General features: G+C 32.4%; 3 protein-coding genes across 6 annotated transcripts; 1 reads left to right on the top strand and 2 right to left on the bottom strand.

Moving 5' to 3' along the window:
* The first annotated feature begins 1,028 nt into the window (after positions 1 to 1,028).
* On the top strand, positions 1,029 to 2,043 carry LOC137836125 (proliferating cell nuclear antigen-like). The gene is made up of 3 exons (XM_068644983.1): positions 1,029 to 1,497; positions 1,609 to 1,688; positions 1,753 to 2,043. The coding sequence occupies exons 1-3, from the start codon at positions 1,029 to 1,031 to the stop codon at positions 2,041 to 2,043; spliced, it is 840 nt and encodes a 279-aa protein (XP_068501084.1).
* A 1,898-nt stretch (positions 2,044 to 3,941) lies between these two features.
* LOC137834733 (putative RING-type E3 ubiquitin transferase C3H69) lies at positions 3,942 to 12,685 on the bottom strand. Of its 4 annotated transcripts, none has more exons than XR_011084948.1 (8): positions 12,264 to 12,685; positions 11,461 to 11,548; positions 10,562 to 11,358; positions 10,179 to 10,248; positions 9,647 to 9,735; positions 9,494 to 9,552; positions 8,136 to 8,273; positions 3,942 to 4,457 (listed from the first exon to the last, which is right to left on the bottom strand). XR_011084948.1 is itself a non-coding variant. In XM_068642894.1 (7 exons), exons 1-6 carry the CDS (start codon positions 12,272 to 12,274, stop codon positions 9,516 to 9,518), a joined length of 1,092 nt encoding a protein of 363 aa, XP_068498995.1. In that variant the 5' UTR covers positions 12,275 to 12,638; the 3' UTR covers positions 3,942 to 4,457; positions 9,494 to 9,515. The 4 variants fall into 4 exon arrangements, 2 of the variants coding, with proteins under 2 accessions (XP_068498995.1, XP_068498996.1); XR_011084949.1 differs by having other exon boundaries at positions 12,212 to 12,501; XM_068642894.1 differs by lacking the exon at positions 8,136 to 8,273 and having other exon boundaries at positions 12,264 to 12,638.
* Positions 12,686 to 16,335: 3,650 nt separating this feature from the next.
* Positions 16,336 to 23,365, bottom strand: LOC137834739 (E3 ubiquitin-protein ligase makorin-like). Its single transcript, XM_068642903.1, has 5 exons — positions 23,168 to 23,365; positions 22,539 to 22,626; positions 21,685 to 22,436; positions 21,202 to 21,271; positions 16,336 to 16,971 (listed from the first exon to the last, which is right to left on the bottom strand). The coding sequence occupies exons 1-5, from the start codon at positions 23,176 to 23,178 to the stop codon at positions 16,537 to 16,539; spliced, it is 1,356 nt and encodes a 451-aa protein (XP_068499004.1). The 5' UTR covers positions 23,179 to 23,365; the 3' UTR covers positions 16,336 to 16,536.
* Positions 23,366 to 24,411: the final 1,046 nt, after the last annotated feature.

Below are 24,411 nucleotides of genomic sequence, written 5' to 3' on the forward strand. Positions count from 1 at the left end.
TCATAGTTGTCCAAAACTTCTAATGCACAAATGCATTAAATTTGAGTAACATTTCTCCTTGTGACCCATTTCAATTTCTTTTGCACCACTTAATGGTTAACCGAGACTCTTGAGTCTTAGCTCTTAATGATTTTAATTCCACATAACCACTTGTCGTAGATTTTAGCAAGAAAAATCACTACACAATCCGCACATTCATTGTGGATGTCTGGTTGTTGTTGCACAGTGCACAATTTCATCCATTGAAAAATCACTTATGTTTTATTTGACCAATGAATGCATCTACTATGCATGCAAGAAGGGTGAGTGAGACGACGATATTGAAGAGTGCGACATGGATAAAAAAAAGTATCTTTCAATTTATTTATTTTTTTATGAAAAATGACATCTTGATTGTATAATTCAATTTTTTTAATTTAAAGATAATTTTTAAATTGTATAATAAAAAAAATATTTTGTAACTAGTGAAAAATTTCATATTTATAAAAGATAGAAGGGAAATATGGGGTGAAAAAGAAATTCCCAATTTTACGTGGATTTTTGTTTTGTTCAACTTTGTAAAAAATAAAATATTGAAATTTTTATTTTCTCTCCGCTCATTCCATCGTACGTCCTGGTGCCGCTCCAAATTGAAGAGATTAGGCAATGAACGGTTTTTACCAACACAACTCGCAGATATTTTTACAAAGGCATTAGGCAATGAACGGTTTTTGACGCTACGACACAAGTTGGTGGTTCATGATCTTCCCCTACCAACTTGAATGGAGTATTAAGGAAATAATAATTATCAAATTATATGCAATTATTGTATGATATTGTACGATATTGTACCCAATTATATGCAATTAATTTAATAATTATAGAATCTCATGATTAGTATCCCTACCTAATTAGATTGTAATTTGGAGAGGGAAACTCCCCTATATATTTGCTATACATGTAACCATACTCATAAGAGAATAAGAAACATTTATTCTTCTTACCATTTTTTATCATTTTCTTATACTCTTTCATATCCATCCATAAAAATGTTAGAACTCCGCCTCCTTAAAGGTTCTCTGATGAAAAAGGTCGTGGAATGCATGAAGGAACTCGTCAACGAAGCAAACTTCGACTGTTCCTCCACCGGAATTTCTGTCCAGACTAGGGATTCCACAGGCTCGGTGATCGTCGCCCTTCTCCTCCGGTCGGATGGTTTCAAGCACTACCGTTGCGACCACAACATATCCATTGGCATAAACCTCAAAAACATGGCTGAGATGATGAAATGTGTCGGCAATGATGACATTATGACCACCAAAGTTGATGACGGCGGCGACACAGTCAACTTCATGTTCGAAAGCCCTGATAAGATTTATGATTTTGAGATAAAAATGGTGGATATTGATAGCCAGCAGTATTGGATGTCTGAGGAGACAGAGTATGACGCCACTGTGAAGATGGCGTCTTCCGAGTTTGCTAGGGTTTGTAGGGATCTCAATAGCGGCACTGGTACATGTATGATGAGAATGATGCATAATTGTTTTCGTCCTTGTAGTTACATTTTTTTTTTTCAGATTATAATTTTTTTAAAGAGATATATGAAATTTGTGGGTATTTTTGTTGAAGTTGTTATTTCCGTAAGCAACGAGGCTGTGAAGTTTTCCATTGAAGGAGAAGATTTTGGATGTATAAATATTGTGTGCATGGTGAGATGATAAATTTTGTTTTTGCTTAGTAAAGAAATATTCCTTAGTGGTAGACAATTTTTAGAATGTTATTTTTTGGTTAATCTTGCAGCCTGAAGAAGCTAGTGTGATTGATATGAAGGAGCCTATCTCACTGAGATTTGCATTGGGGTACATGCAATCTTTTACCAATGCAGCACCCTTGTCCAATACGGTCTCCATTTGTCTGTCAAAGAATTTGCCATGTCTTGTTCAATACAAGATTACTGAAATTGGTTATCTAAGGTTCTACGTGTACCCCAGGAACACCATGCTAGAAAGGATAAAGAGGAAGAAGGAAAACATTGGATTTAATCCCTATTGGATGTTGGGTTAGGATATTAGTATTTTTCTTTCAGTTCAACTTTGTAGTTTTTCTTTTGAAGATATATTTTTAGCTATAATTTGTTCAGAAAACTTTGAAGTTTACCAAATTGGGTGTGCAAATTTTCCGGGTGATGTATTTCTAATACTATTGAAGGTGGCACAAGGAAAAATCCTACACCTCCATACCTTCTTCTGCCACTCCATACTAAATGTAAAAATACCGTTTTCTCCTTTTTTGTGCCACTTCCATACATAATCCGGAAGCTGTTTTTGAACCGGAAGTGTTCTTGAGATTTATAAAATCCAAAACTCTTTTTTGCATTTGAAATAAGCCTATGGATTATGTAATCCGAATATATTCCAGATTACATAATCCGGAAGTCAATCTCATATTTAGAAAAGACTTCCGGATTATGTAATCCAAAAACTAATCACTCCTTTGAAAAAAGGAGTGATTAGTTTTTGAACCGGAAGTGTTCTTGAGATTTATAAAATCCAAAACTCTTTTTTGCATTTGAAATAAGCCTATGGATTATGTAATCCGAATATATTCCAGATTACATAATCCGGAAGTCAATCTCATATTTAGAAAAGACTTCCGGATTATGTAATCCAAAAACTAATCACTCCTTTGAAAAAAGGCTTCCGGATTACATAATCTGGAAGCTAATTTTATGTATAGAAAACTTCTCTGAAAAAAGTCTTCTGGATTACATAATCCAGAAGCTAATTCTGGATCTAGAAAAAGACTTTCAGATTATGTAATCCGAAATATTAGTAAAGAGTATTTTTGGAATATAAAAAATATATGGGGGTGGCACAAGAAGGTATGGAGGTGCAGGAAGAAGCAGCCCTCTTAAGAAGCAGCCCTCTTTGAACGCGTAGGCTCAACTCTGTTTCAGAAACCCGATGAGCTCAATGCCCAATTTTGGGATTAACAGAAATAAAAACTAAGAGAATTTCTTCTTGCAACCCATGCGTTTTTCTAATGTATTCCCATAAATATTAAAATCCACACTTTGGCCTTCCATTTAAAGTAGTTTCCGCAATTTAGAAATTTCCTAATAAAGAACTTAAAAATGTATATATGGATTACATAATCTACAACAACAATAATCTAAAAACTAATTTTTATTTTCGGTTTATATAATCCAAAAATTAGTATTACATTCTAAATTATATAATTTATTTTATTTTTTTATAAAAAAAATACCTTTGAATTGTACAACTGAAAATAGATGTTTAGATTCTTGGATTTGGAAGTAAATTTCAAATAGAATCACTTAGAAGTCATTCTTTTTCCATTGAAAAATAATTTTTAAATTATTTCATAAAGAATACACTGTACAATTTAGAAGTATATTTTTTGTTAAAAAATCCTCTAGATTATATAATATAGAACTATTTTTTAAAAAAAAATATTTCAGAATCGTGTAATAAGAAAGTAGCATTCAAATTTCACAATTAAAACACATTGGTAAAATAAAATATGGATGTTTTTTCCATGAGTAAAAATTTTGTAAGAATGATTGACCAATAATAAGAATTTGGATACAATTTTGTATTTTACAGTATTCTCCTTAAGAGTAAAAGCAATGTATTTCTTTTTCACTTATTATGAGATTATTGTTGAAACTTAACATTCGAACTAAACTTAACACCTCGAGTTTCAATAATAATCTGATAAAACTTAACATCTCAACTAAGCTAACACCTTAAATTTCAACAATAATCCGATAATATGTAAAAAAGTACTATTAAAAAAGAAAAAGGAAATACAAGTAAATGTTACAATATTCTTGTTCCAGGATTTCATTGCTAATTTGGAGGGTTGTCTTCAAAAATCTGAGTAAATATTATGGCAATTCAAATGAGGTGAACAAAATATAACTTTAGTGAAACTTTTCATTAGAAGAAATTATGTGGTATATTCACTTGGTGAAACTTAAGATTGTACTGGTATATTCATAAAAAAAAAAAAGGAATCAGGTTACCAATATAAGCCACAAAAGGGGCCTGACAAAGTCCTATAAAAAGAAAGAAAACCAATACACATGTTGAACCCTTTATCCTAAGATTCTTGGTGCAGTGCCAACCACAGCAAGGAAATCCAAGTATACAATAAAAAGGTATATCTTAAGATCTCAATAATGTGAACAGGAAAACTTCATCACCCCAATCAATTTTTGCATATAACTTTGAAATCCACCAGACAAAAGTAATGCTTCTAAAAGTGTCACTGATGGCTAAAAGAGTGCATTCCACCATGCTTCTTAATAGAGTATACCACCATCAATCCATACTTCCATTTATATGCTTTTTAAAAAGGAATTTATTTAAGTTTATACCCTCGTAGCATGTCCATCTACCATTTACCACATGCACTTTATTACAACGACAGAACAGCTTCTTTCTCTGGTGCCTCTGTAATTTTGATTAAGAGAAAATTAACAAACCATTGTTAGCAAGTAGAGTTTACAATGTACTATATAACTGGAGACCTGTGTGGATGAACTTTTCCATAAATACTTCTAGAAGAAGAAAATTTAGTTTCTGAATAAATTAATAGCTTTTCAAAAATCATATTTTAAACCTGCCCATAAGCGAGTTTAATTCATTTTTTTCTACAAGTGTTTTACAGAGAAGTTTATCCAAAAAGACCCTTTAGACAAAAATAGATCAATTATTCAAAAGTAAAAGGGAGAAGTTTAGGGGGAAACAATACAACTTGATGCTATAGAAAAGAGAAAAACAGCTCTGCCTTAAGAGTGCTGACATTTGCACCCTTTTATATGTTACTAATTACTAGTCTAACACTCAAAAATCGAACCCCACTTAACACTAATCTTAGACAAAAACATAAGCCAAGAAATCCACAAGCAGTACTCAAATAAATCATTTTTAAACATAGCATGTATCCTATAACAACTATAAATTTAATCATAAATTAAAGTCTATGTTTGCTTGAATTTCACAAATTTTATGGCTTCTGCATAAATTCATGATTGGGTTTCTTATTTTGTGTGTTGTTTATCTTCTGCTACCTTTCTTTTTTACAGACCACACCAAAACCATACACAAGTATTTGTACAAACTATGAAGGCAGTAGGACGATTGTAGAGAAGACATTGAAAAAACGGATACTACCAAAAGCAGCATGAGTAATGATGGAAACAGAAGGAATGACCTAACTTGACTTGCAGCACCTAAGCACAGTTTTTTACCTATGGGACATGACCAAGCCCAAATCAGAGACAATGACTAGGATGTTGAAAAGGAAACTATTTTCTAATGGGTCAAACCCAAATCATCATATAAAAAGGAATGGAATCATGAATAAGGAAAATATTGAGTCTATCCTAAAAGAAGGACACGATTAAATGGGAACCAAGCCTTCAGGTCATTTTACTATGCATACTATACATCGAGCCAGAATTGAAATAGAGGGGAGCACTTTACAAATGAATGAATTAATACAAGGATTTTACTACTGGAGATGAGGTCTTGGGATACATTGCAATGCTAGAAATTATTTCTTGAGTTAAGAGTACAAGACCCAATTTATTAAAGAGGAAGGCAAAAACTTCTGGCGAGAACAATGGTGTGGCTTGTAGGGATAAAACTGCTACATTTGGCTAAGGCTCATAGCATGGGAAAGGTTGGAGATGGTTTGGTGACACCTCTCACTGCCAATAATAGTGATCAAGGGACTCAGGTAGCCTTAGGCATGGATGTGGACAAAACAAAATAGGATAGAAAGGAACTAAACAGAGGGTCTTAAATGTACTGTGTTTGGACGTTGGAAGTTGTAAAATTAAACAAAACACAATGGTGCCATCAATTAAAAATATATCCATATCCTTGCTGGCTGATCTTATGGAAAAAAATATGTAGAATTTCAGTACAAGGGTAGGCAGGACTATGCATTATTCACTTTGCAAAGGACTCTTGGTGGAGTGTGTTAGAGATATAAATTTTACAAAACCATTCATATGTTTTTACTTAACAGCTTAAGCACTTGGGATAGTTAGTTCAAGACACTACCTAGACTACGTGGGAAAAAAGATTAAGATCAAGGGAAGAAGGGAAAGAGGTAAAATCATATATCATGTGGGATACAATGGAAAGGTGGAGATGAGAGATAGGAAATTGCGAAGTATTATGGAACGGAAGGTACAGGTCTCTAAAATGACATAAGGCTTTTTTTTCTTTTTCTATTGTCAAGAACTCTAGAGGTATATCTTTTAAGGAAGCAGTCTCCCTAATTTCTTAATGAATCAACACTCTAATAAACTTTTATTCCAGTTTTATGCAAAACTTTTCTCATATGCGTATCCTTCCCTTTCTAGTAAGCTCGAAAACAGATGGAACTTTCTCAAAATATGTAACTTCATGCAGTCACATAAAATACTATACCATCGTACAAAAGAATTTACAAAAAGTTCAAAAGCTTAAGGACGACTGCAATGGGATATAGTATTTTTGGAATTTTCAAATAAGGATAAGTGAGAGAAAACTCGAATAATAGTAACACTTGTTTGATTACTTTTTGCATAATAATCATCATCATAATAGTAATAATAATCATTATTTATAATTCAGAGAAAACAAATGATAATGGAGGGAGTATAATCATGTCCACACACTCACAGCATTAACATCGTATAAAGTATGTGATGCAACCATGAAGTCAGATCTTTCAATCAATCAAATAATGTTGTCAAGAACCAACAATCCAAAAGGCTTACAGGTTGATAGGTGAAAACAAATAACACACTCCCAAACAGAGAGTTCTTGGGGCTTGAACCATGAAATTGTATAGGCACGCCCAACTTGTGCCAAGATTTATGAAAATATTAAGAGTGGAAAGAATCAAGCAATAACAAGGTAGTTAAACTCGAGATTCTATTCAGACTAGGAAAGGGGATACAGAATCGTAAATCATGGAATTGTAATATGAAGCATAAGATCCTACAAGGTATATAAAATTCATATATATGCATATAACATAACATAAATAAGAAAACAAAAAACACGTAACACACTAAATATTTAATAAAGCTTAAATTTATAAACATGGATTAATAAGCATATGAAATTCAATGACTTAACCCCATACAGAACTCGACTCACAAGTCATAAATGGCAAACAAAGCAACTCAAACTACTTTAGTTGTGCCAAGTGATTACTCACTCCTAATAAAAGCACAACACTTGAACACCTAGACTAGACCTCTAAAATAGATCATCCAAATTAAAATTATAATAGCTAAAGAGATCCTCATTTCCTCCATAGAAAGAGAAGCAGTGAACCACACAAAAAGAGCCAGACAACCTCGGACAAGGATGAGAAGAGCTCTGGTTGCTATACTGAGGCTTGGGTGAGAGAGGACACAGTTTGTGCCAGAGGTTGAAGAAGATGAAGTGATGTCAGCAAAGGTGTTTTCCTCAATTATTAGTGTTGGGGTTACAGAAAAGTTGGTTTTTGGGCTTGGGTTTTATGGGCTTAGGTTTATAGAAGCCCAAAACAGAAAAAAGAAACCTTGACCCGCAGCTGAAAGTTGGCACACAAAAACATGATCCATCAAACTAGGAAAACTTTGATTCCACCATTTTTATGATTCTGCATGGCTAGTCTACCAATTCTGCTCAGCAGTGTTCTGAGCATGGACAAACTTGCCAAGGCATGGCAGAAACATAGAATCGTGTGATTCTACTGGTCAGAACATGAACAATACACCACTTAGTTGGGACTCTCATACCAAGACAAGAAGCAACGATACCAAAAGAAATGGTTTTAGAATACATCTCTTTATAGATGCTACCAGCATAACATTGATGAGATAATCTCTAACCAAACAACAACAGAACAAAGTAAGACCGAAAGAAGGGATTAGATTTCAAGGAAATATAGTTCCTTTCATATCGGGGCCACTGGACCAAATATTCTATACACAAACGAACTCAATAAAAGTGAGAAAATAATGTGTATATATGGCATACGTGATAGGAAATTATAGCATTAATTAACACTGTGGGTATAAACTTCAGATAGTAGACAAATTTAAAGATAAATCTAAAATCAAGACCAACAAAACTTACATTTCAGAAAAAATTGGGGTTATCAAGTGCATGTGGGTTTACTGAAAAAGCACCTATCATAGAAACAAGAAGAGGAGCTTGACTTGCAATATAAAAATAACTTTTGACATTGAAGGATGCCATTTTTTAGGAAGTATCCTGCATAGATAACACACAGGTAGCAATTAACACAACTAGGGATTACAAAGAAAAACAGAGGCACTAAGCTTAACAACAGTTCAACTAAAAGTAGTAGGCTTAGAAGTGAAATAAAATATTAGGTAAACTTGACATTTGGCTCGTTTATGAATATGTTACTTTACAAGAAAGTGACAAAAAACCCCTTAAATTTTAATTCCTATAAGGGCATATAGAAACTCAAAATAAAGATTTTTAGGGCTAAGACTTGAGAAACATAATAAAAGCACGGACCAATAATATGAGTGTATAGAGTTTAGGGTTTAGGATTTAATATTAGCACTAGAGTGTACTAATATGAGTGTATGGGGATTAAACTTAAGTTTTCTCCATACATGATCTGATTCCAAAACGAGTGTAACCTATGAGGATTAGAGACCAAATGATTAGTTCTACCAAACAAAGGCCAATTGAAGTTAGAAAAAAACAGATAGAAAGTTTTTCTATTTGCTTTGTATTTTTCTGATAAATATTCATTTGATGACAGTATCTAAGGTTGGAAAGTGAAATAATTAGAACTAAACCCCTCATAGTCATCCCCAATCTTAGACAATCATTTTATCTTCTATTTATTTAATCATTGAAGGCCGATGTTCATAAGCTTTATAATGTCCATCATTCCCATTTTCGGGAAGGCCATAAAAGATTGCTTAACTTGGCCTTGAAGAAGTGGTGACTCTTTCTACCTAGTGTGATTATCCTTCACTAAAAAGCAACCAAACACTAGTCAATTCTTTTATTCTCTGTTTCTATTCCCTGTCATGTCTAAATGTAAAGGAGAAAGTTGGTTTTAAGCAATTTAAAAGATACATATGTACTCACATTCAAAAGGCTACAATGAAGAACACTAAACACATTCATTTCTTAAATAGAACATGTTTACACAAAGATAATATGGCCAGACTACTAAATTTCACATGGCCTCTAGATACCCATAAAACCAATTGCCATTCAAGGGATCCTCAAACTTATGTAAATACCATAAAAGTTTGCCTCGGCTCATCCATAATAGAACAAATGGTGATGCTTCCCAAAGAACTATTATATTTGAGGCTTCAAAGATATAAATTAACAATAAAAAAAACTAAGCACCAAATACAAAATAAATATTATTATACATTAAATCATATACAAAAGTCACCCTCAATTTAAGTAAAAGGAAACACCAGTTTGAAACTTACTGGAACATACAAGCAACACCATTCATCTTAAATGCATGTTAGAAAGGAAGTCCGACAACCTGAAAGCATCATGTATTATGTTAGTGAATGGAAAAAAGAAAGGAGGAACAGGGTAAGGTTAAGGTCAGATATAATGAGAAGGAAAAGAGGAACCTGATGTCTTTTGCAATTACGGTATTTCCATCTGCAGCCCCTAGATGTCGCAATACTACCTGCTCCACACGGCCATCTCGATATGCATGCTGCGAAGATTTCAGAAAACAATCTCCAGTCAATTTTGCAAATAGATGCCTAAAACACTTCTCAGGCCTCACTTTTAACACAGTTCAAGCCCCAACCCACAATCTACAGATAACACAATTCAACACAAAGTAGGGGAATAGAAACTGTATGCCTGAAAATACTAATAGATTTAGTTACCAAAAAGAAAGAACTAGGTTGCAGCCATTGTTTTCAGTGCTGTAATGCTAATTTTGTAGAAAATAAAAGTCATTGGGATAACTGAAAATAGCTTATGGAAAACCAAATTTAGTGCACACTGTGCAATAAATTCTATAGTGTACAAGAAACCATGTACATGCCATGAGAAAAGATATTTTTAAGTGTTAAGCAAGAAAAGAGAAAAACGGCCAAGACAGAGGGGAACATGGGGGTAAAATAGAACTAGTTGTGTTCACAGAATTACCTTGTAGAAACAACTAGTTCCAAAAGGGCAGTTACCATCCCCAAAGTCAAAGTGCTTGCAGTCAATTGACCTACAAAAGGAATTAAACAATTACCAAAAGAGTATCAGAAAAGAGATAGTCATTCACTATTTCACTCAGCTGAGCTATTTTTTTTTCCTTGTTGTGAAATATATGCTATATTGCTTGCCATCAGCTGCCCTTGCACATGCAAATCAATATAAAGAAGGGGCAAATGAAATGGGTCATCCCTCATCAATAAGACAGCATATAATGGTGAACCAAAGTTTAAACCCTCTGCGCTTATATTGTAATCAGATGATGGATTAATTGGATAGAAAAAGTAAAAGAAGTCATAAGATTTAGTAAGTAATCAAGAAATTACTTGAGTTTGGCCTTGTAGTTGTCAATGATTTCTTGTTTCTCTTCAGTTGTCGAGTACCAAATGACACTTGGGATGACAAAGTACGATAGCTTACGACAAATAGGACAAGCCCTCAATGTACTATTAACATCCATCCCCAATGTTGGGTTACTACTACGCCAATTCCTAATACAGGATATGCAAAATGGATGATCACATTCAGATAGCAGCCCAAACTTACGTTCGGCTGCTGTAGGCTTTGACAGAACACGCTCCAGGCAAACACTGCATTCAATTTCTTGACTTCGTTTCAATGCCTCAAGATACTTGTGCTTATTTTCACAACTCTTCACATGCTCTTCTCTTTCCTCAGGTCGGAAAGGATGCAAGCAATGCTTTCCACAGGTGGCACATAGATCCCCATGAAGATGAGGACATTTTCCCCCTCGTGGACAGTTGCCAGCAGCAGCAAATGAACAGATTGAAAGTTCAGAAGGTGAAGTGATTATGGATCGACCAACATTGTCATCCCCTAAAATTTCATAATACTCAAATTCTGGATTCCAAGCCAGTTCATTATTCCAAGCCGGTTCAGTAGGAAGAATGTACGGACCAGTGGAAAGAGAAAACTCTGCAGCTGTACCAACACCAGTTGAAGTAGTTATAATATTTCCAAAAGCACCGGTATCTGGAACCAGCGTATGTTGTTCAATTACTGAAGAAGATGGAATGGAAGTTTGCGCTTGAGAAGCTTTGATGTGATCATATCTGCAGCGACTACCATAAGCACAGACTCCTTTCTGATAAAATGTGCATATCTGTCATAACAAGAGAACAAGAAGAAATTATAAGAGCTATGTACATTAATAATAATAATCAATTAGGCGGGTCTGCAGCAGAGAAGAGTTTGCATCACCAACATTATTTGGAGGATCTTTCCAGTCATGAGAAAATTCACAATGCTCCCCTTTCAGACAGGCTCCATGAGCAAAGAACTTACAGAGAACCCTACAAGATTCAGAAGACAAGAAAGAAATTAAAAAAATTATAATAATCTTCAAGTTGCATAACAAACGAGAGAGAAAAGGCCCACACAAGACTTGTCCTCCTGTGTATCAAAAACCAAGTTCCCCAATAAAAACCTTCTATCTAAATTTTCCACACACGAAAACAAAAGGTTGGATTCAAATGATTTCATAGTTAAAAAGGGTCAAGTGCCAACTACAATCCACAAAAAGGATAGAAAAGCCAAATACCATTCTTCTACCTACTACAGGAATCAACATTGTTATGACATCCAGGAATGGTTTATTGCCTGTCATGACCATAGAAATATCTATTACGAATAATGGTAAGCTACAAATTATAACCTGATTGAGTCCCCAACAACAAAAGCTATCTGAATCAAATAACGATTTTCCAAAGTCAATAACAAACGGGGGCTACAAAAAAGCTAGCAACTTTCAACCCTTTCTCTTCTGAATTCTGATCAACGAATGACACACACCACCAGATAGAAAAAACAAAATAATCTGATCGGGGTTCAAAGATTAAAAAAATTAAATAAATAAAACATGATTATAAGAACATAAATAGCATAAACATATCTCCAAACCAATCAACAATCATCATAAATTGGAGAAATGGCAGAAGAAAAGACAGAAAACCCACATGAAGAAAAGTCAATTAACCATGGGAGGAAAAGCAAGATGGTGAGGCTCACCTCTTAGACATGGCAGTTATTGAAAAGAATGAAATATCCTTAAAATAAGCGAGAGTGGTTGAGAGGATCAAAACCCTAAACCTCCAAAGGGATTATTGGATGAAGAAAGAGGAAAAGAAAAAAAGGGGCAACCAAAAAAGTGAAGGAGGTTACACGTGGGGTTTTGCAGCCACTCAAATTCAGAAAAGATTGAGAGCACAAGAGAAACGGTGGTGGTTAAGGTTGGATGGATGGTGGCAATGAGATATTAATAATAATAGGAATACAAATAATAGGGAAGATTGGAAATTGGATTTGGATTTGGATGGTAAAAAATATGGGACACAACACAACACAATGTTACAGCTTCCTTCTCTTCAAAACTTCCCTCACTTCTCTATCACGTGTACGTGAGTTTGCTTTATCCTATGATCACGTGTTCTATGTCCCACATCCTTCAATTTTAATTCACTTAAATACATGAATCAAAATACATGCATATTTTCTTTGTTTATCATACCTACCAATTTTCTTCATTCACAAGTTCTTAGAAAAAAAATTTAAATATGATTGGATAATTAGGAAATGGATTACCAATTTTGTTAATTCACAAGTTCTTAGAGAAAATAATTAAAATATGATTGGATATACTAGGAATATGGATGACTATTAGGTTAAACTTGAATGAGATGAATTACATATAACTCAATTTGTATTATTTGTCAATTCAAATGGTTAAGGATAGGTTGAATTGAGATGAATCATCACATTTTTTATTTTATTTTAATATATTGTTTGGTTAATTTTTTTATTGGATATGATTTTTAATTATTATTTTTTATTGGATATGATAATCTTTGGTTGGAGTAGAGTGATGTAGTTGCCCTAAGTTGGGTTTTCATGGAAAAAATAAAGTCTAAATTTGATTTTTTTTACTTTATTGTAGGCTTTGTTTTAGGTTATTTTGATCTACATCAAAATCAGGTTTGACCTACAAGTCTATTTAAAAGTTTATTATTATGTTATAAAACGTTTTATAGAAGAATGGGGTTAGTGTTATTGACCTATATATATAAACTATGTATATTACAATATAAGATAATAAATTACTTATTTAAACGCTAATTTGTAATAAAACTTTTATACAATATATAAATTCATCTTTCAACAACTCTATAAATTTTAATTTTTTTATGTATATCAACATGCTCATTAACAAATAAATATAAATATAAATAAATATACATTTAATACATCATAATTTATATTTATCTTATTTTTTTAATGAAGTAGTTTTTTATGTGTTTGGTTTTCATAAATGATGAAAATAGAAAAGAGATAAGTTGAGAAAAAGAAAAATAAGTAAGAAATTGAGAGAAAATATTGTGAAAGTTATGTAATTAGAGTGATAGTAAAGAAAAGAAGAAGAGATTAAGAGATAAATATAAATAGGTAAGAAATAATAGAGTGATTTCCACCCATTTTTTCTTCTCCTTTATATCCTAAATCCAACAACTAATATTATTTTCCTCTTAATCTCTTTCCACTCTACTAAATAAGGTGTAAGTTTAAGTTAAGCCCAAATTAATATTACAATGTTTTCCTCCTCAAGATTTAAAGAAGAATGAATGAAAAATAGTTAATTCAAAAGGCACATACAAAGTGAAAACTCTATTAAGTATTATCTAGAAACACTTACTTTTAAAATATTTAATTAAATGTGTCCAAAGTGTGTCCTTTCAAAAGAAAAGGACAATTTGTTAATGGACACAAAATGGATATATCCAAGTGTGTTTTTAGAATTGTGTCCAACATTCATTATAATAACTTAAAGATTTGACATCATTGGTTGAGAAGTGATAGGATAAGCTATTTATTTTTTTAGACAATGTAAGGACATGGGAATATTAATAGAAATAGTGGTAATGGAGAATGTGTCAAAACAACAAAATAACAATTCAATAACAAAAGCAATAAGTAGTAAAATAATTTTTTCTTCAACTTACTATAATATGTGAGGAACATCAACAAAAATAAAGCATAGTAAGAAATTCAAGAAGAATAAGAGTATAAGAGATAAATAGATGTTTAACATGGAAAACCTTGAGTCATACAAAAAATAAATAAAAACCTACCATGATCAATAACATTAAAAAAATGTCTTTGGTATAAAAATACATACAATCTATATCAAAAAATCAAACAACAATGTTTAAGATAAGAAAAAAAAATTAAAAACCTCAAAACAAAGTCTCTAATAAACAACATTTATTCCTTAACGACAAAGGAGATGGATGAAGTCGTTTGAGCTAACTTTGTTTCGTAAGGCAGTTGTTTATGTTGGGGCAACAAGTGAATTTTGACCATGCACAAAGAGATAGAGTCTCTATAGAAGAATGAGACATGGGAGTTGATAAGATCACCCGAAGACAAATCATTATTGAATGCAAATGGATCTTCAAGAAGAATATCATTGGAGCGCAAGATGGTCTCACATTTGTACTTATGGCAAAAAAATGCATACCCGTTGAGGATGGGATGAAGATGAATTTTTACTTCGAGCATGGGATGGAATAATCAAACAAGCACTCTCCCAGTCTAGTTGTCATCTCTACTCACAATAGCCACAAAGGATGTGTAACAACTATTTTCTTTTCAAACTCTTTATATAAGATCTCTTTGGAGAAGGAAGATTGACGAAAATTTTGCTACAACAATGTACACAAGATCTTAAGCTTCCAAGCCTTGTGGTTGTAAGAAAGAAGATTGTTTGTGTTCATTAATAATCTAGAAAAGTGATATTCCTTGTATAAGTTGTAAGATACTACCTATTTTTCTAGTGAATGAACCTGTGATCTTTTAAATCACAGTCTTTATAAACCTTGTGACCTTTAGCTATGAGTGACTATGTTTCAAATAATATTGTGTTTAGCTAAGAGTGGTTGCGTTCCAAGCAATACTCTGTGTAATAATGAATTATTACATTCCAAATAATACTTTGTGTTTAAGTTGGAGTTATTGCATTTCAAATAATACTAAATTTTATTCAGACTATTTGCATTCCAAATAATACTTAGTTTTAGCTAGGTGTGACTTATGTCCAAATAATACTCATTTATATCTTTGCAGCATTAGTTTGTTTTAGTGAAACTCAATTGATTGAGAATTGTACGCAATCTTTGTTAACAAACGAACAATAACCATAATCAAATCCTTTCTTGTTTTTATCTTACTTGTGCTTTTTTTTTTATACACAATAAAGGATATCCTATAATAAAGAAAACACCTCAGTGATTATATTATACCAGAAATGCAATTATTTCCTTTCAAGAATTGTTAATAACTTAACGAATAGATAAAAAGTAATGTAACTTACAAAGGCTATGCAGTTTATGTACTTTAACAAGGCATATTTGAATGATAATGAAAAAATTAGTGAATGGATGGACTTTTGATTTGGAAATATTCTATTTATCAAGGAGGAAAGTATTTTAACATAAGAAAACACTTTTTTTTCGATTCTCAATGGAAAGAAAGGAATTTTAAAATTTTATTTCGCACCCATATAATTTTAAATTTCAAAACATAAGGTTGACAAAAAAAACATTAAATTGAATATTTTATTATTATTACGTTTAAATTATTATAAATTCAAATAATTGAAATTAAGTTAAATTTAAATCCATATTTTTTAAAGAAAATAAGTTTAAATTTTTATCCATCTTAATTCAAATATTGAATTGAAATACAAATCTATATTTTGAAAAGGAAAATAGTTTTTTGATGTTTGTAAATCGGTTTGATATCAATTTTAGAACTAGTATCTTTTTTCAAAATAGATGTTGAATCCAAATAATTACAAATAAACATTAAAGATATTACATATTAAATATGTGTACATTTTATGAAGTATGTTTAAGTAATCCAAGTTGGTTTTCCATGGAAAAGATACTGAACTAGCAAAAACAAGCAATCTTTTCAACAAGGGTTTAACCAAAAAACTATGGTGATGAACATGCCAACAAGACCAAGAATATGAAGCCATATTGTACATAGAAGAGCAATCTGAATTCAAAGTGCAATGACACAGAACTAAGCAAAAGCCTCAAACCAAAACTATTTGAAAAGGTTCATGTTAGAAAATATACAAAATGGCATATGATCACGAATAGCAGATGTTGGCATGAGTACTAGCATACCATAAACTAGAAAATCTTGGGAGTTTCTGCCTAAATACTTCTCAAAACAAATGATGGGGAACCTCAACAACTGGTTTGATATGAACTGTGTGATTCTAGTAGAACTCATCACTGTATTCCTCTTCATCATCATCATCATCTATATTAGAATGCATCATCATTGATAACAAGGCAGCCTCCATAGGGTTGAATTCTTCATCCACAAAATCTTCAGGGCCAAAATCATCCACACCAGAAACCAGTGCTTCTGACAATGCAGCCATCTGAAAAAAATCTGTGTCTTCTTCATCAGAATCAAAAGGGCCAAAACAAGGACCTGATTCACCACCAAGACTATCAGATATATCCATCATCCCAAATGGATCCATATCATCGAAAAACCCTGAGTCCCTCATAATAGAATTTGTTAAATCAACATCGCTGAGCATCTCCAACATGTCATTCATCTCATTCATCGTAATATTGTTTTGTCTCCGGTGTGGTGGTGGCCTGCGATGGATCCATGTGTATGAGCCAGGCTTCACAGTGTGCTGAAAGCAACAGATATCAGAATTATTGAAGGTCAAACAAGTACAAATATAAGCTATGTAAAGGATTAAAGATAAATAAATATGCATGGCCTCTGAAAAACAGATTTACAAGTATCCTACAGGTGAGTAGTCTTTTTCTCTTTATATTGGATATTTTAAAGTCTATTAGTGTTTATTTCAAACATAGAGCATAGCCAGAGACTGAACTTGTTTCCAATTTCAATTTCTGTGTTTTTTTTAAATAAAAGTATTTCAAAAAATACCTACAACTCTCCTCCATTTTATAATTTAGTACATGCTTATCACTAAGGGTCTGTTTGCTTCTGCTGATGTGCTTGAAGTACGGTTTGGCAAGGCGTGCAAATTGGCGAGCGGGTGACTAGCTAGTTTGTTTCAAGTGTTTGAAGGTGACTCTACCAATGTGCGGATTGGAGAGCAGGTGACTAGCGTGTTTGTTTCAAGTGTTTTGAAGGTGACTCTACGAGTGTGCGGATTGGCGAGCGGGTGACTAGCGTGTTTGTTTTAAGTGTTTTGAAGGTGACTCTATGGATGGGGAACAGGGTGGTAAGCATTTCAGTTTCTTCACACAAATACATGATTTGTTCTGATTAGACGAAGGATGATCATAGGATTTTACCTTCATATCCTTAACCCTAACACTTAGGATGATCATAGGATTTTACCTTCATATCCTTAACCCTAACACTGTGCATGCATGACACTTCTCCGAGGAGAATCGATTCTCGTTCAAGTTCATTTCATGAGAGAATCGATTTTGTTCCAGTTTTACTTATGGTTGATTTCATGGAAGAATCGATTTTTAGTAGTTCTTTGTGCCCTTTGAAACCCATAATCAATTATTGTCCACGTTGTAGGAAAGGGAGAATCAATTTTCTTCATTTGTTGGTTACTTTTGGTGTCCAAAATCGATTTTCTTTAACTAGCATACAAGGGAGAATCAGCTCTCTTTCACAGCATTTCCAGTAATAGGAGTGCCATCTTGATTAAGAGGCAGGGATAATAATATAAACAATACATAAATTTATGTAAGAAAATATTTAAATATACTATTAATAACAACATATAATTATAAATAATAAAAATAATAAAATAAAATGATAATATGAACAAAACATACATAATTATATAAAATAGTAAATGTATATAATAATAATAATATTTTAAAATTTATTATTCCCACTCAATCATCACATCACTCACAAATTTCAATGAATCATCCTCACAAATTTCAATGAATCATCCTCACAAATCCATTCTAACATCCCTCAATCAAAACAACATCACGCATCCACTCTCTCAAATCCCTCCCCCCAAACACACCCTAAGGGTGTGATGATAGATTTCTTCCAGGTGTGAAGATAGGCGAGAAAAGCATGAAAATTAACAAATGAAAAATCAATTAAAAAACAAAAAGCTAGGCAAATATTTGCGAAGAAAATATCATTGTAAAGGTATATATAATAAAATATGTATTCACAATTGATTATGAATGCAAAGAATCAATTTTCATTATAGATTATGAATACATATTTTATTATATATACATTTATAACTATTATATTAAATTATATTTTTATATTATTAATTTATTATTAATTATATTTTATTATAATAAATACATATAAATAATAATAATAATTATTAAAATAATAAAAAAATTAATAAACATATAAAATGATAATTAAAATGAATAATAAATAATAAAATTAAAATTATGGATTAATTATAAATTTTTTATTTAGTTAAAAGTAATTTATAATAATATAAATTAATTAATTATTATATATATGCATATTATTTTATGATTTTTTAAATTTATTATATCTATCAAATCATTCACAAATTTTCATAAATTTTTCTTTCACTTTCATTCTATTTACCTTAATCCAAAGAATCTTACTCTCCTCACACTTTCTCTCTTCAAATCACTTCCTAATCCTAACAAAGCATAAAATGAAACAAGACATCTTAATTTTAGAAACATGGGACCATCCCAAATCAAACGAAACAAACCACAAATCCTGATCTAGTATAGAACCAAATCCCAGCTCATGATCGTTTCCATAACTACAAATACTTTTTTATTAATTATAAAAAGAAAAAGCATAACACAAAATGTAGTTCATAAGGTATGTGTAAAGAAAGATAACTAAAGAAACCAGAAGTTAAAGCCCAAGAGCTTTATTTCAGAGGCAAAGGCAAAAAACAAGCCCAATTTATCAACTTCAGAAGCTAATCCAAATAAAAAGATAACAAGAGCCACACAAACTAAAGTGACCTCACAGAGAGAGGCATGAGAAATGAAAAAAGAAAAGAGGGGTATTGAGTAAAAACCAAAATGCAGGTAAAGAACAGAGAAACGTGGTGTGCTACTTGGAAGAGGAAAGCTTATTGCAAATCTGTCTCTCAAAGATAAGAACAAAAAGACCCACAAAATGAGGGCTGCACTGGATCATGCAACACAGCTCACAAATTTGTGGGGCTTCAACATGCAGAAAATTAAAAATCTCACGTGCAAGCCAGTTTGCTCTTCAACCATCTAGTATGATCTCACTCTGCAATATTCATACACTGAATCAAGCATGGAAGCCAACCAAAACTCAAGGATTGTAAAAAAGTAAAATCACAAATTTGCCAACACTGAAGTAACAGTATACACTACAGATCTGTATGAAAGGAAGTACTTAAACTAACTAGCCAAGTATAATAGTACTAATGTACAATCACAAATGCTCAAGCTAGTCACTAAAAACAAAGTACCATAATGCAACACAGAAAGATCACTAACATTGTTGCATGCCCCAAAAGATTAAAAAAAATTAATCATAATAATAAATATGCAGACATATATGGCTTGCTTTAGTTAAGATTTCTGAACTCCCCAAAATGTAAACTGATTTGTACAATATTTTGGTAAATCAGACCTGGACCAAATGGGATAGTTTCTTGGAATTTTAGTTACTTGATAATCATGAGGTGGAATTATTATTTCCCTAAGAAACAGGAATGTTGAATTGTAAAGCAGTGATAATCACGTGTATCCAAATTGAATAGACGGTGGAGATTGGTAAGAAAGCTGAACTATTCAATTGTAGCCAGCATGGTGAGTCAATTCATCGATTCTCCTCATGTTGATCATGAGAATGCAATTGTCCAAACTTGATATTTCTTAAAGGATATCTAGTAGAAGGATGGATTAGTATATGAGAACAAAGGACATATCATTGCCTATACCTGTGCTGACAAGGCTGGATCTCCTACTAAACCTGCGGTTATTGTGTCCTATTTGGTGAGAATCCCATTACATGGAAAAGCATGAAACAAAATGTGGTTGCAAGTCCAAAGCTGAATCAGAATATCAAGCTATGACTCTCACTGCTCACGAACTAATTCGTCTAAAACAAGCAAACTCATCAGTGTTATTGAATATCAGAGATGGTAGTTTTGTTGCCAGACATCATAACAAGGTAGTAGCGGATCAGAAATTCTGTGGTGCTGCAAATTAGCCAGGGTGGAAATGACGTCGCCACTGCGGCTCACGTCTTCTTAATGAAGATTTGGGCCAACGTGATATGACCCGATTTCCGTGAGCTTGGGAGGGTGCTGGGAATAGAACATCATTAATGCTCCACTTTGCATTTATCAGCACAATTAATTGACACAGGGTTCATGGCAGTCTCATATTCATTGCATATTAGGGGTTAACCAGTCTTCATTAGTAAATAATACTCATCATGTATATAAACATATTTTTGCTGAATCATAGGGTTCCTTGAAGTCTCACACTCATTGTATATTAGGGGTTAATACCAGTCTTAATTTGTAAATTGTACCAATCATGTATGTAAACAGATTTTTGCTGAGTATATTACTACACGTAGAGCATTAACATTTTGAAATTCCTATCTCGTTTTTCTCAAGTTGTCAAAAGACATACAAAAAATAATATTGGTGTTAGATAAGACCAAAAAAAAGTTGTAGATTCTATACCCAAGTGGATAGTCAGCCCAAATATGATTATTTATATAAATAAAATCAAATTTGACATCTAATATCTAATAGCAAGATAATAAATATTATTTAAGTTGAAGGAGAAGCATGGTAGAATGCAATTCGCTGTTTAAAAAATGATGTTAATAACTAAATAGGAATGGTAATCAAATTTTCCCAAGGAATTTACAGTGACAAAAGAGATAGTAACTTGGGTACCTTGTAGAAGCAACTAGCCCCAAATGGACAATTCCCATTTCCGAAGTTAAAATGCTTGCAATTAATTAGTCTGAAAAAAAATCAAATAAGAAACCATTCAATCCCTTAATAAAAATATTGTCTTGGATCTCTTTAATAATCAGATTTTCACCTAAATAGCTGAACTCTGCATAAATTGCTCTCATCAATAGAGACATGTGAAGAGTATACAATCAACATTTCACAAAATATTGGAACACAGTGTGTGCATGCATTCTTATGTACTTTTGGGAGTGTTTGATTGCTGTGTGGTGTAGAAGGGGTTTGGGAATAGGAGTGGGGATATAGTGATGAGAAAAGGAGGGAATTATATTCCCAACCAACCACCATCTAAAACAACTTTGATTGATTAACTATAACACAAGTAAATTCAAAATCACGAGTCACCAAGTAACAAATCAATTTCAGGAAAGTGAAGGGGATGTTGAGTAGAGAAGAAATTACTTGCAGTTTGCCTTGTAGTTATCAATAATTTCTTGTTTTTCTTCCTTAGTAGAATACCAAATACCACTTGGAATGACAAAATATGACAGTTTGCGACAAACAGGACATGTTCTCACTGCATTAGCAGTGCCACTACTACTACCCATGTCCATTGCAGAGGTTGGGGCACTACTACGCCAATTGCGGATACAGGATAAACAAAAAGCATGATCACATTCAGGAAGCAGCCCAAACTTACAATCAGATGGTTTAGCCTTGGAAAGAACACGCTCCAAACAAACATTGCATTCTACTTCTTGACTGTCATTCAAAGCCTGAAGGTATTTTTCCTTTTTATCACAAGTTCTCAAATGATTTTCTCTTTCCTCTCTGTCAGTAGGATGTATGCAAAATTCTCTACAGTATAAACATCGATTTCCATGAACACGAGAACAGTTAAATCCAAGGGGGCAGTCGGCAGCAGCAAATGAGCAGAACAAAATTTCAGATCGTGCAGCATTACTAGAACTGCCAACATCATTTCCAGGAGAGAGCAGATTCTTATGTTGTGAACTCCTTGCACAATTGTCTGATGAAGATGACTTTGAACCCTTTGGAACCCAACTTGTTTCTTTGGCGGTACGATTCAGCAAACATTTCGGAAGAGGAGAACGACGTCTGTTAGATGAAGACGACCCATCAGAAGCTCTGACATGTTTATATTTGCATTTACTACCAAAAGCACATACTCCTTTTCTATGAAAGCAACAAACCTGTTTTCAACATAAGAAACAAAAGAGTAGGAAAGTCAATAAAAAGATTCATCGGTGGGTGCCAAACATAGTACACGATAATCAGAACGAGTCACAACTTACATGACCACTATCTTCATCCTTTTTCTCATGAACAAAAGCACACTGATCCCCTTTCAAACACGCTCCACGGGCATAGAACTTGCAAACCCTAAGACAAATAATCATTTCAAAACGCGTCACAATGTTATCAAGAAAGAGTCTACAAAAATTCAACACAAAAATTCAAAAAATAAGCAAGTAAACCCCTAAATTGGTTAACTAACAAATCACATAGTCTCCTCAAAAAGTGCACACATCAAAACCAACACACAATTTCCAAGTCACTTATAATGAACCATTACCAACGATAACTAAACAGAAAACTGATCAGACTGTTATCTCTTAAAGAAACACACATTTCCAATCAGTAAAACAAGAAACGAAAAAAGAAACCCAAGAACACGGTCCATACAATCCACCACACGGCCTTCGAACAAATAATGAGCAGTGGCAAATGCGAACTATCCGAACACGCCATGCAACAAAACCCTTTTTCTTTTCTTTCGCGCCCTTTCCAATGCGCGAACAAGACAAAAGATAAGACAGAAGGAAAAAAACGAAACGACAGTGACGGAAGAAATTCAAGAATCATGAAAAATGATGAAAATGGAGGAACGGAAAAGAAGAAGAGAGGGTGAGAAAAAAATTACCTGTTGGCCATGGTGATGAAGTGGAAATTGAGGAAATGGAATGGAAGAAAAGGGGAAGAAGAAGGGACAAAGATGCGAGCGTGAAAACCTAAGTGCGACCCATTTGAACCGGGTACGAGGGTTTTTGGCGCTGTGTCGTTAAATTGCAAATCTCTCTCGCGACTTAGATAATTTTCATTTCCCCTTTCTCTTCTTACCTCACACGCTTCGTTTACTACCACTTATTTATACCTCTCCACCGGAATTACTTTTTCTCTTAATTACGCCATTTTTACTTTTATCATGAGAGTTCTAAAATAGAATATAAATTTTCATTGTGAAACTCTATATTTAATTAGAGAATAATAATTTAATTGTAAAATATTATTATGTGAATTTTACTTTTTTTAATGTGAACGTTAAAACATAAAGTCACTCTTATTTACTTTTTAATACTTATTATGATAAAGATTATGTAATAAATTTCGGAGTGGTAGTTATTATAACTAACAATAATAACAATATTAACAAATCATAAGAGTAGTGACATAATAATTAAATATTAATAATAATAATGGTAGTTATAATTGTTTTAACTAAATTCTTTTGAAGTGAATTTCAAGACTATTTCAGAATTTAGTTATGTCCGTTTATTTGAATAGACTTGGTGTTATTTTGATTTCTTTTTATTTTTTCATTTAAATTAGTTGTAATTCATTGAATAATATCTTGATTATTAGTTTTTTATTTTGTTTCAAAATTTGAATTTATTTTTACTTGTTCATGTACGAGAAATAAATAGAGTACTTCGAAATTGAAGTTATATTAGACAAACAAAAAATTAAGCTCTAAATTTCATTTTAAAAAACAATATCCAATGCTTGTTCGCCTACTAATAAATCAAAATCATTGCATAAAAACAAAACCCACCTTTCAAATACGTATTTTAAATATGATTTACAAAGATAAAAATTTAATCACCTGAAATTTAATTTATTTAAATACTATGTGAAATAAATGTAATGTATGTTTTGCAGAAATGGTTTAAAAAAATTACGTGGGAGGTGGAAATCATACTTTTTAAAATTATAATAAAAAATTATTACAAAAAATACCATGTACAAATTAAAGATTTTAGTAAAATAACATTATTCTTTTATTTTTTGAAAAAATTATATAAATGTTTTCAAATATTTTTATCAATCAAATACATTTCAGTCATTTTCAGAAATCAAAATTTTCAACATTTACAATTCTCATTAATC

Source organism: Phaseolus vulgaris, chromosome 5 (assembly GCF_000499845.2).
Source record: "Phaseolus vulgaris cultivar G19833 chromosome 5, P. vulgaris v2.0, whole genome shotgun sequence".
NCBI lineage: Eukaryota > Viridiplantae > Streptophyta > Magnoliopsida > Fabales > Fabaceae > Phaseolus > Phaseolus vulgaris.

What these genes read in the sequence shown, in the direction of transcription:
- LOC137834733 (XM_068642894.1), bottom strand. An exon ending in GGAAAGATCCTCCAAATAAT is followed by an intron (nt 11,359 to 11,460) that starts GTTGGTGATGCA and finishes TTGTTATGACAG; the next exon opens with ATATGCACATTTTATCAGAA. An exon ending in AACTACAAGGCCAAACTCAA is followed by an intron (nt 10,249 to 10,561) that starts GTAATTTCTTGA and finishes TTCCTTTTGTAG; the next exon opens with GTCAATTGACTGCAAGCACT.
- LOC137834739 (XM_068642903.1), bottom strand. An exon ending in AGGATGAAGATAGTGGTCAT is followed by an intron (nt 22,437 to 22,538) that starts GTAAGTTGTGAC and finishes TGTTGAAAACAG; the next exon opens with GTTTGTTGCTTTCATAGAAA. An exon ending in GGGCTAGTTGCTTCTACAAG is followed by an intron (nt 16,972 to 21,201) that starts GTACCCAAGTTA and finishes TGTTGCTTTCAG; the next exon opens with CACACTGTGAAGCCTGGCTC.
- LOC137836125 (XM_068644983.1), top strand. Translation starts at nt 1,029, where the DNA reads ATGTTAGAACTCCGCCTCCTTAAAGGTTCTCTGATGAAAAAGGTCGTG. An exon ending in CAATAGCGGCACTGGTACAT is followed by an intron (nt 1,498 to 1,608) that starts GTATGATGAGAA and finishes TTTTTGTTGAAG; the next exon opens with TTGTTATTTCCGTAAGCAAC. An exon ending in GTATAAATATTGTGTGCATG is followed by an intron (nt 1,689 to 1,752) that starts GTGAGATGATAA and finishes GACAATTTTTAG; the next exon opens with AATGTTATTTTTTGGTTAAT.